This window comes from Hylobates moloch, unplaced genomic scaffold (assembly GCF_009828535.3).
Source record: "Hylobates moloch isolate HMO894 unplaced genomic scaffold, HMol_V3 SCAFFOLD_4, whole genome shotgun sequence".
NCBI lineage: Eukaryota > Metazoa > Chordata > Mammalia > Primates > Hylobatidae > Hylobates > Hylobates moloch.
The window spans coordinates 102523685-102539890 of NW_026652279.1; the positions used below are offsets into that span (position 1 = coordinate 102523685).

At 48.1% G+C, this 16206-nt stretch overlaps 2 protein-coding genes across 12 annotated transcripts in view; one reads left to right on the top strand and one right to left on the bottom strand.

The window, feature by feature from the left end:
- Nucleotides 1-407: 407 nt before the first annotated feature.
- SLC25A15 (solute carrier family 25 member 15) overlaps nucleotides 408-16206 on the top strand; it is a 122090-nt gene continuing 106291 nt past the window's right edge. For 5 of the 9 annotated variants that reach the window (XM_058437821.1, XM_058437822.1, XM_058437823.1 and 2 more), the window contains exons 1-3: nucleotides 408-637; nucleotides 4123-4246; nucleotides 10325-10583. In XM_058437821.1, the coding sequence (XP_058293804.1) occupies nucleotides 4192-4246; nucleotides 10325-10583 (314 nt within the window). In that variant the 5' untranslated portion in view covers nucleotides 408-637; nucleotides 4123-4191. Of the gene's footprint in view, nucleotides 638-2355; nucleotides 2464-4120; nucleotides 4247-10129; nucleotides 10584-16206 lie in introns of those variants that run through there. The other 4 variants (XM_058437820.1, XM_058437827.1, XM_058437826.1 and 1 more) reach the window with 4 other exon arrangements.
- The window catches only part of LOC116810532 (phosphatidylinositol 3,4,5-trisphosphate 3-phosphatase TPTE2-like), an 80200-nt gene continuing 75423 nt past the window's right edge, over nucleotides 11430-16206 (bottom strand). For all 3 annotated transcript variants that reach the window (XR_009213231.1, XR_009213232.1, XR_009213230.1), the window contains one exon: nucleotides 11430-11992. The gene's annotated coding sequence lies outside the window, so the exon portion shown is untranslated. The remainder of the gene's footprint in view (nucleotides 11993-16206) is intronic.

Below are 16206 nucleotides of genomic sequence, written 5' to 3' on the forward strand. Positions count from 1 at the left end.
GGATTACAGGCGTGAGCCACCATGCCCAGCTAATTCCTGTATTTTCATACTTAGTTGTATTTCCTATTAGGGCCTTGAATCCCGAGTATAATTTTGTACTCAAATATAATTTATAAATAAGGCCTTAGCCTCCCAACAAGGTCAAAGTAGCTAAAAATTAAGTCCTCCCAAACACTGACATTCCCAGCCCCCAGCCCCCAGTCCCAGCCCAGCGGGCTAACTAGGGTCCGGCCTCAGAGAGGGTCTCGGGGAGCCCAGAGGCGGGAAAGTCTCAGGAGGCGCAGACCCCGCTCTCCAGCTTCACCAGGCTGGGCGGCAGCACAACGCCGGGTCGCCGGCTGGGCTGTGCGCGCCGCGGCCCCACGCCCACTTCCGCTTCCCGTGCTGGGGGCGGTGGCAGGGCCGGTGGGCGGTGGCGGCTCCGGGTCTCGGCCCGGGCGCGGCCCTGCGCAGCCCGCCCCCGGGCCGCAGGGGCGCTCCTGAGCTTCGCGGGGCCGCCTCCCGGGATGCCTGCGCGGAGGGCGGGGCGAAGGGCTGGCCGTTGCCGACGTGGGTGTTAAGTGGCCGCCCCAGCCGCGACCCGGAGCCGAAAGCGGGCGGCGGAGCCTAAGCTGGACGCGGCCATGCCGGCGCGGCGGTGAGCGCAGCCCGGCCTGGCGCCTGCAGCTGCGGGGAGCGCGCCAGGCGGAGGGAGCGGGGCGCGGGGCGGGCCTGGGTGTCCGGGCGGCGTGACCTTCCCGGGTGGCGGGGGAAGCGGCCAGCGTCGCCGCGCACGTGCCGCGGGACCCGGAGAATCTCGGGGTCGTTGGCCTCCTTCCCGCAGTGCCCACCTGATGGGAACTTTTGTCCTTCTTTGCCCGCAAGTCGTGTCATTTGGCTGCGGGGATCCGCGCCCCCGTGGCGTTAGTGCTGGGCAGCACGGAGCCGCTTGTGAATGGAGACTTGCAGGCTGCCCAGGAGTGGGCGGCTGGGCAGGGGCGGCGAACGTTTAGGGCCGGGCAGAGAAAGTTGGAAGTCGTCTCCCTGACCTGTTCCTTGCGAGGCCCGGGAGGAGACGCGCCTGGCCGGGTCCTTGGCGGCAAAACTGATTTGCATCTCCATGCTTTACCTAAAGCCCGGGCTCTGGGGACTGGATGGCGAGCTGGCCGGCGGCTCCTGCCGCCCCAGCTTTAGCCAGAAGCTGGATCTTCCCGCAGCAGTTCGTGTTTCCTGGTGGAAAATGCAGCCTCATCTACTGACATTCCCATCCAAAAAAAAAGTTAATTTCCCCAAGGGTCGAGAAAAGTGGGTGGTCGGCACTGTTGTTCCTCAGTCGCACCCTGGTGTAATTTGAGAGAGGAGTCAAAGGCGCTGAAAAGATGCTTTTTTCTATTCCAAGTGCTACAGCAAGCTCATAAATCAATTTTAATTCATGGTGAACAGTCTTGCCTCCTCCAAGCCCTGTGTCTTCTCCAAGCCAGAGCTACACATAATGTGAATTAGTTGCCCACTCCTGAGTGAATCTGTTAGTACCCATCATCGTTTTCTATCCTAATAATTCTAGTGGCTATTTGTAGAATTTATTTGTTTGTTTATTTTTTTGAGACGGAGTTTCGCTCTTATTGCCCAGGCTGGAGTGCAATGGGGCGATCTCGGCTCACCACAACCTCTGCCTCCTGGGTTCAAGCTAGTCTTCTCCCTCAGCCTCCCAAATAGCTGGGATTACAGGCGCGTGCCACCATGCCTGGCTAATTTTGTATTTTTAATAGGGGCAGGGTTTCTCCGTGTTGCTCAGGCTGGTCTCGAACTCCTGACCTCAGGTGATCCACCTGCCTTGGCCTCCCAAAGTGCTGGGATTACAGGCGTGAGCCACTGTGCCTGGCCTATTTGTAGAATTTAATGTGTTTAAGTTTGGCTCACCTAACAGGGTTTAATTCATATGGACAGATAGAATGCAACGTGATGTGACTTTCCTTCAAAATTAAAAAGGAAGTGTCTGTGCCAAAAGAAGTAAGCGCATTGAGGTTTATCTAGGAGGCCACATTGTACTTGTCTCTGTCTGTCTTCTCAGGTGCCCCCGTTTTTTTCTTTCCCTAAAATATAGGGTTGGGTATTTTGTGTTGCCTTTGGCCAGGTTGAAATACTCAGATTAAGGGTTGGTTTGTAGGCACAGGCCTGAAAAGCCAGGACTTTAAACTGAATCGTCTGTCACTGACAGTTGTGTGGCCTTGGAGAAGACCTTTTCTTCCTCCAGGCTTTAGTTTGCAGAAGGGAAAGGATTAGGACCCTGATAAACTTTTTATTTATTTATTTATTTTATTTTATTTTTTATTTTCTATTATTATTTTTTTTTTTTTTTGAGACAGAGTCTCGCTCTGTTGCCCAGGCTGGAGTCCCGTGGCACAATCTCGGCTCACTGCAACCTCCGCCTTCCAGGTTCAAGTGATTCTTCTGCCTCAGCCTCCCGAGTAGCTGGGACTACAGGTGTGCATCACCACGCTGGGGTCATTTTTGTATTTTTAAGTAGAGACAGGGTTACACCATATTCGTCAGGCTGGTCTCAAACACCTGACCTCGTGATCCTCCCACCTCAGCCGGCCCAAAGTGCTGGGATTACAGGCGTGAGCCACCGCATCTGGCCAGGACCCTGATAAACTTTTTTAGGAAGATACAAGATGACCACCACCTTTCAGCCTAGTAAATGGTCCTGTCTCTCCAGATCTATCAACAGCATATAAATCAGTGTCTTGCACTTCTAACTTAGTTGCTTTATTAAGTAATGTGCCGTTGTTGCCACTGGTTTTAAATTTTTTGTAAATAACGGAGGATTGTTGAAGTCTGGTCATTGGCAAAATGCTTCAAGAGGTTTAAACAACTTCTTCACGGCCAATGTTTCCTGTTGACGTTCAGGGTGACATTGGTGTTAGGAGGGCGCTTGGTGTTCATCTCTGATCCAGCACGATGGGTCACACGGCTCCTCAGTGTGATGAGGAATAAGTTGTTCCTTATTATTTGCAAATAAGTTACTGACACCGTTTGAAAATTATACAGGATTGGTTGTTGAGTTGGATATTTTAGTCAACATTTATTAAGCCCACGCCTCAACAGTAGTTGACTTTTGTCTAAAGAGAGAGAAAGAAATTCTAGTTTTCCCAAATGCCCAAGGCTCCAACCGAAACATACTGAATCAAGATTTCCAGAAGAAAGTCCTGGCAATTTGCATATTTAATAAGTGCTCCAGGTTATCAAGTGGATTTGGACACAACGGCCCAGGTGTTGTATCTCAAAGTGTGAGTCTGTGGACTGGCATTGTCCGCCTCACTTGGGAACTCATCAAAATAGGCAGAATCTCTGGTCCTGTCTGAGGCTACTGAATCAGAAGCTGCATTTTATTTAGTAAGGCCCCCAGGCGACTCCTGCACACATTTACATTTGAAGGGCTAGTGGACTGTGGTGACAGGAAGATGTGTGTGACAGGAAGATGCTTGTGCAGGGCCTTGTTCTAAGAACACATGATGCTTGTGCACGGTGTGGCGTCTCATCAGTCCGATGTGGCTATTTGTGACTGCCTTTGTTTTATAATATTTTTATTATTCACCTTGTACAGATGAGGACTCCCAGCTGTAGAGGCTGAAGGAGCCACGCTGCAGGTAGAGCAGGCATTCACCAAGGCGTGTGTGATCCCAGGGTGCAGCTCCCACCCTTGGCTGCCTGGGTGCTCCTTTCCAGACCTACTGTCTTGTGAGATCCCCTTAGGCACCCAGCATAGGCTGCTGTCTGAATTTAGAACTGAGCCTCTTCAATTGATGGCTCAATGTAGGCCTCTAAAAAAAACAAGTCTGATGCGGTTTGGTACACCTGTGGTCGGCTTACTTATTTGGTGTTCATTTTTTCAATTTTCAGAAAGGTCAGTTGAAGTGCTGCTGGTGGCTGTAGCCTTGATACGCAGGGGAGGTTTTTGATCTGTGAGCTTTCTAGGGGGGCAGTTGCTAAGCTGCACTGATACCTTGAGCCTCTTTCCTTTGGAACAATGTGGAGCCCAGTTCATGGCTCCCAGAAGTTTAGGTTCCGTAATTTGGCTGCAGACCTAGAGAACAGGATGCTGCAGACTTGGACTAATGGTAAACTCTTGCCTCCCCTTAGGGATATGTGGTGCCTGTCATAAGGTGCAGAGAGCTGCCTTCCACGAGACCAGCAGAAGAGTGGGCAAACATGAAGTCCAATCCCGCTATCCAGGCTGCCATTGACCTCACAGCGGGGGCTGCAGGTACAGTCATGTGCCTTATCACCATGTTTCTGTCAGTGATGGACGGCACATATGATGGTGGTCCCATGAGATTATACCACCATTTTTTTTTTTTTTTTTTTTTTTTTTTTTGCGATGGAGTCTCGCTCTTTCGCCCAGGCCAGACTACAGTGGCGCAATCTCGGCTCACTGCAAGCTCTGCCTCCCAGGTTCATGCCATTCTCCTGCCTCAGCCTCTCCGAGTAGCTGGGACTACAGGCGCCCGCCACCGCACCCGGCTAATTTTTTGTATTTTTAGTAGAGATGAGGTTTCACCGTGTTAGCCAGGATGGTCTCGATCTTCTGACCTCGTGATCCGCCCGCCTTGGCCTCCCAAAGTGCTGGGATTACAGGTGTGAGCCACCGCGCCCAGCCTATACTACCATATTAGATACACAAATACCACTGTGTTATAGTTGCCTACAGCATCCAGTACAGTAACATACTGTACAGGTGTGTAGCCTAGGAGCAACATATATACCGTATAGCCTAGGTGTGGAGTAGGCTATGCCATCTAGGGTCAGGTGTGTATGCTCTATGATAGCACAATGATGAAATTGTGTAATGACGCGTATTTCAGAACATGTCCCAGTCATTAAGCAATGCCTAACTATAATCCCAGAGAAAACCCAGTTCTCTGTGAAAACCCAGTTCCTCAACTACCCTCTAAATGAGATCAAATGAAAGAGGTATGAAAACATTACCTTTCTCCCTCCAGAAGCGATGGGCTTTACCTTTGGGATGAATCCATTTGATGGAAGTGTGGTATTGTTCAGAGCGTGGCAGAAGGTAGAGGAGTGTCCATTATTGCTAACACCTTGTGAGTCAGGGTGAGGGAGGAATGTGCCCAGTACAGCTGGAAAACAGCTCAGAGCTGAAGCCCCTTGTCCATTGTCACCTGGCTGGGATAGGCAGGTGACGTGGTTCTTCACTTCAAGCCTGGCAGTCTTCAGAGCCCTTGTAGTGCAAAAATAACACCATAGCATCTCCCGGAAAACACCACTTACTGTCCCTGCTAGTGTTGGGAAAGAAAGGAGGACACTCTTAGAAATGTCTTTAAAAGGCTGGGTGCGGTGGCTCATGCCTGTAATCCCAGCACTTTAGGAGGCCGAGGCGGGCAGATCACCTGAGGTCAGGAGTTCAAGACCAGCTTGACCAACATGGAGAAACCCCGTCTCTTCTAAAAATACAAAATTAGCCAGGCATGGTGGTGCATGCCTGTAATCTCAGCTACTTGGGAGGCTGAGGCAGGAGAATCGCTTGAACCTGGGAGGCAGAGGTTGTGGTGAGCCAAGATCTCACCATTGCACTCTAGCCTGGGCAACAAGAGGGAAACTCTGTCTCAAAAAAAAGACATGTCTTTGAAAATGAGACTGATAATGGACTGTGTCTTAGAGCCGTGAAAGGAAAGAAGTTGTACGATTTGCTGGGAATGTCAGCTAACCTGAGCCTAGGGGCCTGAGCCCAAGAGCCTGAGGCTCCCCCGGCACAGGGAGGTGCTGCCTGTGATAAGGGGGTAGTGCTGGCACCGTGCAGGCTACTCCTTAGAAAGATCAGCTTGAACATGCAGGAAGAGCAGGACCCTCAGGCTGAGGCACAGGGTGGAATAGGAAGTCCATGGTGGTGATTTGCTTCTCCAGAGTCCAGAAGTAGGAGCGGCTGGAATGCTGATTGCCCAAAGGGAAACCCTGGACTACCCTGGCCTCCCACAGGATTCTCCCTGGAGTGGGGAGGCCAGAGAGGGTGTTGCCCAATGCTGTCCTTATCCAGCGCACCCCCCACCCCCACCCCCACCACCAACAGATGAGTATGGTCATGAGTGTGGTCACCTCATCAGTCATTTGCTCAATTGTGAAGAAGAAATTGTTCAGAGAACAGCAAAGTGTTTTTCCATGAGCCAAAGGTCGGCCAAGGTATGCTAATGAGGAGGACTGGAGAGAGCGTGTCACCAACCCTAATGAGGAGCACTGGGCAAGGGCACTTCTCCCAGGGCAGAACCCACAAGGAGCGTCCCAGCCCCAGATGCCCAAGGAACTGAAGGCCGGTGGGGGTCTGCCCAGTAGTCTCTTGCCCACTGCGTGCCTTTAGGCTACAGCGTCCCAGGCCTTGTGCCCCCTGCCCTCCCCCATGCCAAACTGGGGAGGACGCTGACCCTGAAAATGGTGCAAACATCTGCCTGCCCCAGGTCGCCTCTCACCAGCGAGTGAATGCCCTTGGGCTCAGTTCTGTCTGCAGTAGGAGGGTGTTTAGCCACATGTAGTCTCAGCTTTTGACATTTTGTCTCTTTCAGTCAGTCTGTCAAAGATCTAGAACCTATGGTGATAGAATTTAAAAGTTTACCTTTTCCTATTTATGTGCATACAGGTATTTGGGTACCACATTTATAATTTACAGTTTGTTTGAAAAATAGAAATTGCAACAGTATGGTTGGGAGCCTAGTATGTAAGGCATTTGCTCGGGGGCATGTTTTGAACATGTATTGGTCCCTTATGTGTACTGACACACTGTCCCCATCACTGTTGGACAGGTATTTCTCCCTGTGCTGGTGAGACAGGGACTCCCCTCACCGAGGCAGAGCTGCTGTGGGTAGTCTAACTTCTGAGGACAACGAAGCCCATTCCTGAGGGGATGGGATGGGGACGGGGAGCGAGACGTGGTCTATAGGTTGGGTGCTGGGCAGAGGAGGTGCCTAGCAGTGACACAAAAACCTCCATTCTGTTGTGAGGCCTATGGAATGCAAATGGAAAGTAGATTCCCACTTTCGAGGATCTTGGAGTCTTTGAATGCTGGAGCTAGAGAGACCTTTAGACATTGTTGGCTCCAGTGCTCGCTGGATATGTAGAAAAAGGCCCACAGAGGAGCAGTAGATTTGTCCAAGGTTACACAGCAAGATGGTGTGAAGACAGGGCAGGACTGTGGACCCTGGGTCCGTTGTGTGGTGGTGGTGCTGTCTCTGCTTTAGTACTCCATAATGTGTCTGCAGCACACTGGAGGGGAGGATTAGTTTGGAGGCTTTGGGCCCTGACTTTCTGGATGTGGAACTTGCTAGGCTTTGGGAATTTTCTGCCAGCCATTGATAGGAGCAGAGGACCCGTTGTGTTTTGTGGCAGAGGTCACCTATGGAATCGATCCAACTGTAAGCACAGAGCCAGCTGCAGCCCGAGGTGATGTGGATGGAGCTTAAATGTGTTGTTGTGTGTGTCCCTTCTTTTCCTTTTATACAAAGTTTTCCCCACCACACAGGTTTTCAGCCAGCTCGTCTACTCTAAAGTGCTGGGAAGTTCTCATTTCCCTATCTGCAGTGGCTATAAGAGATCTAGATCCCTAAACAGCTAGGATAAAGGAGGATTTCAAGAACTAGTTAGGTGATTAGATAATTATTGAAATGGGGGTGCGTGGATCCCGAAAGTTAAATAGCCCTAAAGAGAAACTTGGTACCACTTTAATAGTCATTCAGCAACTCTAAAACAATACAGTCACTACTTTGACTACTGTTGCAGTGTACCTTGTTTAGCGTAGTTGGAGAATGTGGCATTTCAGATCATTGAAGTTTATCTTCTCAAATGCAAAAATTAAAAACAACCCCAAACCTTTTTTGATTGGAGTTTCTTGAAAATGATGTACTTCCCTGCCCTGTTAAACCTTTACGATGGCCTCCAGAGGGGTTTGAGGGTCTCACCTCTGCTTGGTGGGCCTGGTCATGTGGTGTGAGTCTGCTTCTTCTCACCTCTCTGCCTTCTTCAGAGCTGTGCCTTCCCTGAGACACTGTCCCTGCCCTGATAGATTTCCTCTGTATCTCGTGATTTACGGACTCTATGTCAAGGACTGAAGATCCAAACCACCACCGTTGGTAAAGTGTTAGGTATGACATAGTCTGAGTGCCTTTCCTGCGGAATAAGATGCTTGGCTGGCCACCATATCGCCAAAAGAATGTTGTTATTTGTCGTTTAAGGAGAATAAGAAGTCTGACTTCTAGGCAAGTGGAGAAATATAATATTTATTCATGGCTTTATGGACTTGATAGATCTTTGAGAACCTACTAGGTGTCAGGCTCCATGGTTGGTACTGGTGTTCAGAACAGTCTCCTCTCACTTGAGGGCACAGTGAGCGCCATGACCATATCATTTGTGGTAAATTACCCGGGAAGTTAGCTTACCCTTGCGGAGGACGGGAGACAGTTGTTGCTAGCATTTGTACATTCATTAGCCTCCCCCTTCTCCCTGTTGGAAATGTAACTGTCCCAGATATACAGCAAATGTGTATTCTAGTAACCTGTGATGCCTGAACTGTTCAAGATGATCAAGTTAAAATATGAACGTGCTGAATTAAATGCTTTATTCAGCTTATCTGCATCTAGGCTCTCTGAATTACGCACCCACTTAAAACATTCTGTCACTTCTTCTCTTGGAATAATTAAATTATTTTAATGTAATTCAGATCTCTTTTTATCCTAGCCCAGCAGTACCTGGGAGAGAATGACTCAGGATTACTCATAATAAAATCATATTAAATTATATTCCACTAATTCAGAATTGAGGATAATTTGGCAATTAAAGGCGGAAGCGTGTCATTCCTCTCCTGGAAGAAATGAACAGTAATGATGGGCTCACAGAGTTCATATTGCTTGTTGCTTAAAAAAGAGATCAAGCAGTTCTCAGACTCTTTGGAAGTGTTGGCTTATTTGCCAATAAATAATTGAGAATTATTCTTAATGTCCCTTCCCCCAACTCCACTTTCCAGAGTTTAGATGGAATAACCATGTATAACATCAAAGTCAGGAAGTTGCATTTCTCAAATATTTTCTCTAAGCCTTCTTTTGCATTTTGATGAAGCTTTAAGAGCTCCTCTCAGGTCCAGAAGGAGATGGTAAACACTAACCACTGGCAGTTCCCATGACGCCAACCCTACTACAGGGTGTGGGGATGTTGTAGGGTGATTACAGTTCATTCCTTTTCTTCTGTTTAGAATTTTTACTAAAATGATTTCACGTGGCTGGGCATGGTGGCTTATGCCTCCCAGCATTTTGGGAGGCCGAGGCAGGAGGATCATTTGAGGCCAGGAGTTAGAGACCAGCCTGGCCAACATGGTGAAACCCCATCTCTATGAAAAGTACAAAAATCAGCCAGGCATGGTGGCAGATGCCTGTAATCTCAGCTACTCAGGAAGCTGAGGCACAGGAATTCCTTGAACCTGGGAGGTGGAGGTCGCAGTGAGCTGAGATTGCACCACTGCACTCCAGCCTGGGTGACAGAGCAAGACACCATCTCAAAAAATATATATATATATTTTGTGCGATGTAGACTTTGCTGTATTTGATCTTATAAAAGTATATAAATAAAGGATTTAAGCTAAGCATAAATAAATTTTAGTCCATTCTCTATCTAAATACACATTATTAATCAGTAGAGCTCAAATTAAAGAGGTTTTTCTATAGAATGAAATATTTAGCTCTTTGGGAATTAATTAGCCAGACTCCTTGTTTCCTTTCCGTGGTGCCGGGTCTGATCAGTCCCACTGGGCATTAGGCAAAGTGAGTGATGAAGTCTTCCCAGGTTTCCCCTCCCTTTGGTTTCTGTTTCTTGCACACATAGTAGCCACTGGTTACTAACCACTTACGTAGCTGGTGCTGTGCTAAGCCTGTCTCCTCCATTTTTATTTAATCCTCACGCTAACCCTGTGAGGTGGCAGGGATGAGGAGCTGAGGCTCAGAAGTTACATGGCTTGTCCAGGATCTCGCAGCAAAGCTGTAGTCCCTCTGACCCTATTGCCCAGGCTCCTACATACTCACTGCACTGTTGCATCCTGTGCCTGCCACTGTTGAACACATGTCTGTCTCTCTCTCCTGCCTGGCATGGGCTCCTTCAGGGTGGGACTTAGATGCCAGGCACATCAAGGATCTGCTCTAAATTGTTTACTGGACATGGCTGGAAGGTTTTGGAGGAAAAGAGGTTGAAATGAACTGAAGCAGGGGTAAGTTCTGGGGTAGGCTGCCTGGGCCTTCCTTCCATGGATAATAGAACTATAGCCTCATACTAGAGCAGTCATCTGTCCTGATTCCAGGGGGCACAGCGTGTGTACTGACCGGGCAGCCCTTTGACACGATGAAAGTAAAGATGCAGACGTTCCCTGACCTGTACCGGGGACTCACCGACTGCTGCCTGAAGACTTACTCCCAGGTGGGCTTCCGTGGCTTCTACAAGGGGACCAGCCCAGCACTAATCGCCAACATCGCTGAGAACTCAGTCCTCTTCATGTGCTACGGCTTCTGCCAGCAGGTGGTCCAGAAAGTGGCTGGATTGGACAAGCAGGCAAAGCTGAGGTGAGTCAAGGACACACACTTTTTTTATTTGTTTAAAAAACCCCCACAAAACTGGCAAGGCATGGTGGCTCATGCTTGTAATCCCAGCACTTTGGGAGGCAAAGGCAGGAGAATGGCTTGAGGCTGAGAGTTCAAAACCAGCCTGGGTAACATAGCAAGATCCCTATATCTACAAAAAATAAAAATTAAAAAAAATCTGCTGTATGGTCACAATTTTTGATGCCTTATGTGGAAGAACATTTCCTTTTAAAAAATAACTGCTTTCCTTTTATTTATGAAGTTATACATTGTCATCATATAAAACTTGGAAACCACATATGCATGCCACAGAGGAGATCTGCTCATCATCCACCACTGAGAACGAACTGCCCTTCTGTTTCAGTTTTCTCCAGGAGTATGCTGTTCAAATGCAGCTGGCGGTGCTACCTCTCGTCAGCAGACATGCTGCACTGAAGCTGTAGATGCCGCTTATGATCCAAGTTTTAGCTTTTCTTTCATTAGCAAAAAGCAGAGTATTGGAAGAGGTTGTCTGAGCCAGATGAATTTGAGGAGTTTTAGGAAGGGTCGGAAATGTCTGCGAAGATGCAAGGGAACCCACCTTTCTCTGTCCAGATCTTCCCAGAACATCAGACTTTGCCTCGTTCTTGGTCTTGCCTTGGGTATTTATTATATAGAGACTAAAGAGAATTTGGAAACCACTGGGATGTTTAGTTATCACTGCTTTGAATGTTGATTTATTTTATACCACTTAAAATTATTATATAAGCTTCAAGATTGCAAAGGGCAGTCTTAGTTATTTCAGTAGGAGTTTGAAACCCGATTGCAGCTGCAGGTCCCACACAACTGAATTCAGTTCCTTGTGCACAGCAGTGTTCTCTGGTGGTGCCTGGAGGTCTGAAGGTGTGCCCTTTTATAGACAGGAATTCCACCATGATGGGTAGAGCTTGTTCTTTATAAAGGCTTGGGATTGGATACGATTGCCTAAGAAGACAGTGTAGACAGCGAGGAGGGCTGAGCATGAATGGGATGAGCCTCCAGCACAGAAAGGGCAGGCAGGAAGGCATTAAAGAAACAAGCAGGGCACAAACCAGGAGAGTGTGGCATGCCATGATGGAGACGGAACAGAAGCAAAAACCACAGGCAACTGTAGTTTTGTTCCCTGTTGAAGGAGAGACACTCTGTTAGAGAAGACCTGGACTTCAGTTCAGTTCAGTTTCCTTAGCAAAGGACAAAATGGGGAGAGAAGACAGGGAAACAGTAAGCAGCCACGTGAGATTCTGGGGAAGACCTGTGTCTTCTGAGCAAAGCAGCCCCTCCAGCCATAGGATAAACAGTGCCTTCTGTCTTGCATGAGTGAAACCACTGGGGATCTGGCTCTGCCCGCCCCTCCACTTTCTTGCTTCCTTAGCCTGTGAACAAAGTGAAGGACAGGTAAGAGCATATTGCTTTTCTGCCGAGAACAATCTAATACCTTACAGCTGCATTTTCCCACACTACTTTCAGAACATTGAATTGCTGGGTGTCCTTAAGAAATGGTTGGGAAATTACGTCACAGTGTCTCTCTCATGAAGAATCACTCTTGGTACATTTATTTCATATAGTGTATGTGTTATTTAGTTCATTAAAGATGCGTAAGGCTGGGCACAGTGGCTCACGCCTGTAGTCCCAGCACTTTGAGAGGCTGAGGTGGGCAGATTACTTGAGCCCAGGAGTTTGAGACCAACCTGAGCAACATGGCAAAACCTTGTCACTACAAAAAGTACAAAACTTAACTGAGCATGGTAGCACATGTCTGTGGTCCTAGCTACCGGGGAGGCTGAGGTGGGAGGATTGCTTGAGCTCAGGAGGCAGAGGTTGCAGTGAGATGACGCCACTGCACTCCAGCCTGGGCAACAGAGCAAGACCCTGTCTCTCAAAAAAATATATATATGCTTAGCTGTTTTGCAGTAAAGAAACCATCTTGATTAACCTTGTCTAATCCAGCACTCATCTTTTTTGAGCTTGGGCCCTTTTTTTTTTTCCATCCTGAGGAACAGTGTTTGTCTCTTACCTGTTGGGGAAATGCCCTCTTAGAGTCTGCAAAGCTCTGACATGTGTATCGTGTCTCTATAGCCCTCACCGTGATCCCGTGAGAAGAGCAAGGCAGATGTTTCCTCTCTCAGGGATGGAAAACTGAGGTGCCGATATTGACCTGCTCAAGGTCACCCCGCTAAGGACTTGAACTTGGGTCCTCTGAGCTCCTGCCCAGTCTCCTTTCCATCAGACCACAGTTTGGGGTCTGGAATATTTTATAAGGGTCAGTTCTAGAGAGAAGATTAATCAGGAGCAGTGAAAGGAAAGAACTGCTTGTGAGAGCCTGTGGTGAATTTCTGCAATCGCATTGTAAATATTTGTCTGTTCCCAGTTTCAGCATGACCCAGAATGTTGTTCTACTTTGATGTTTGGCTGGACAGGGTCTTACATAGCAGGAGTGCTCAGGTACATGTTTGTTGAATATATGACAAATGGATGATTCTTACAAAATCCCATCCTATACCTATTACTATTTCAATTCCAGTTCTACACATTCATACTACATGCAGAACCAGGGGCCCATGCACTTCCTTCTGTGCACTGGTCAATGAAAGTATTTATTGGAAACCCAAAGTCCACTGCATATCTGATTTGACTGTGTCCTTCCACTATAATAATGTGCTTGGTGTTCGTTCAGATGTCCGAGCCATTATTATATCTTAAACTCAATCGACTTCTACATTTATTGACTGCCACCTTTGTCCTGGCAAACTCGGCAGACCCTGGTTAATGCTCCTAATTGACTATTGCCTGTCAACAGGTTAACAGAGAGTCCCTGAGGGAGGCCAACTGTGGATCTGCAGGCTGGCTGCAAGATAGCGGAAACCATTTTAAGTTTCGGTTCTAACAAGCTGCTAAGGAGTGAAGTGGGGGAAAGGAGTGGACTGAACAGCATTGGATGGTTTCCACACCCCATAAAAGCGTGTGCAAGTACATTTGTGTACCTGGTTCTCCTTTGTTAATGGTTTTAGGCTTAATTCTCTAACATCAAAAGGAAGTCCATACTGCAAACAGTGTCTTCCTAATGAAAGAAAGCCCCACCGTAAGCCAAGTCTTCTGGAAGACTTGCATCTGGCCATGGCACAGAAGCTAGACCACCAGGGACTAGCAAACCAGGGCCAAGACTGGTGCCACCTTGATTTTATACTAATCTTTAACAGTGGAAAAACTTGAGTACCCCTGAATATGGTAGGTCCATCTGTGCTTTTTTTTTTTTTTTTTTGAGACAGAGTCTCACTCTGTCACCCAGGCTGGAGTGCAGTCGCGCAATCTCAACTCACTGCAACCTCTGCCTCCCGTGTTCAAGCAATTCTCCTGCCTCAGCCTCCCGAGTAGCTGGGACTACAGGCACCCACCACCATGCCCAGCTAATTTTTGTATTTTAGTAGAGACGGGGTTTCACCATGTTGGCCAGGATGGTCTTGATCTCTTGACCTTGCGATCTGCCCACCTCAGCCTCCCAAAGTGCTGGGATTACAGGTGTGAGCCACCGTGCCCTGCCCCATCTGTGCTTTTGCTCACAGTTTGGAGAAAAATTGTTAGGGGATTATATCTCTACCTGAGTAGTTAGCCGAGGAGATTACCACCCACCCTTGGGGGTTTTTGGAAATCTGTGAGGGTGATCTTGGCTGTCCAGTGAGAGCATGATGCTGGCATTGAATGGGTGTCAGGGAACCAGTTCAGTCCTTCCTGCCCAATGAAGGATTGTCCTGCCCCAAATGCCAGTCATGATCCTATGACACAACACTCTTCTGGGGCTGGAAGGGATCTTCTATCCCGACTCCCATGAATCAGGAACTCTCAGAGAAGCCTTTCTTCTGAAACACTTCTCAGACTTTTCCCCATATTCATTTTTTTTATTTTGAAAGAGTCTCACTGTGTCGCCCAGGCTGGAGTGCAGTGGCATGATCTCGGCTCACTGCAACCTCTGCCTCCCTGTTTCAAGTGCTGCTTGTGCCTCAGCCACCGGAGTAGCTGGGATTACAGGCGTGCACCACCAGGCATGGCTAATTTTTAGTAGAGACGGCGTTTTGCCACGTTGGCCAGGCCTCAACTGATCTGCCTGCCTTGGCCTCCCAAAGTGCTGGAACTACAGGTATGAGTCACCACGCCTGAACTCTTACTGGATTCCAGTTTCATAACCCTGCTGGTGACCTTTGGCTGCTGGTACTAAATCCATATATGAGGTGAATGCTTCTGTTTTGTATTTGTGCATTCATCCCTCTGCCTAGTTTAGATTTCCAGTTTAGCCATTTCACCTAATACCATTGAGCTTGCAGACTTGTACTGGCTTCACCCACTCCTGTGGCACCATTTTACCCTCGTCTGTGTTGCTGAGGTGGTAGGTCATCAGCTGAACTGGAAAATCTTTCTGTGATGCAGCAACTTTTGGTTAAACATTTTTTCTGGGTTTTCATCTGTGGCAGTTACATTGCACATCTGGTTGCTCCAGGTTGGATTGTGGGCATGTGGGGATAGGCTTAGAACCTAGATTTATTTAAAACTTAGGGCAGACACACTGCAGTATTAATAGTGCATGTTTTTCAGTGTGGGACTATGGGTAATATTTTCCTCCTTTCCTTTAGGTTTTTTTGTGGAGTTTTATTTTGTCATGTCACGATGTATCTTGGCTTTGGCCTCTGTAACAGAATGCTACAGATTGAGTGGCTTAAACAAACGTTTCTCACAGTCCTATGGGCTGAAAAGTCTAATATCAAGGTTCCAGCAGATCTGGTGTCTGATGAGGCTTGTTCTTAATTTGAACATAGCCATCTTCTCACTGTGTCCTCATATGGCAGAGAGTGAGCGAGCTCTCTGGCCTCTTCTTTTAAGGGACTAATCCCATCACCATGGCCCTATCCTCATGACCTCATCTATACCTGATTACTCCCAAAGGCCCCATCTCCTAACACCACCACCTTGAGGGGACAAAATTCAGTCCATAGCGCTGTGTGTAATCAAAAGAATATGGGTGTTGCTGTCAGGAAGACCTGGGTTCACATCCTAGCACTGCCACTTAGTAGCTGTGTGACTGGCCACATTATGTCATCTCTAAGTGTTACTTCCCATGGGGAACTGGGGTGCTGCTGTCTGCTTCACAGGGTTGTGGGATCCTTAGATGAAACAGCACATGCAAGTTTCCTTCCTTTCATCTTTTTTTTTTTTTTTTTTGAGACAGAGTCTCACTCTGTTGCCCAGGCTGGAGTGCAATGGCGCAATCTCGGCTCACTGCAAGCTCTGCCTCCCGGGTTCATGCCATTCTCCTGCCTCAACCTCCCGAGTAGCTGGGACTACAGGCGCCCGCCACCATGCCTGGCTAATTTTTTTTTTTTTTTTTTTTGTATTTTTAGTAGAGACGGGGTTTCACCGTGTTAGCCAGGATGGTCTCGATCTCCTGACCTCGTGATCCGCCTGCCTCAGCCTCCCAAAGTGCTGGGATTACAGGCGTGAGCCACCGCGCCCGGTCCTTTCATCATATTTTTAGACATGGAGGTCTCTCTTTGTTTCCCAAGCTGGAATGCAGTGGCTATTCACAGGTGCAGTCATAACA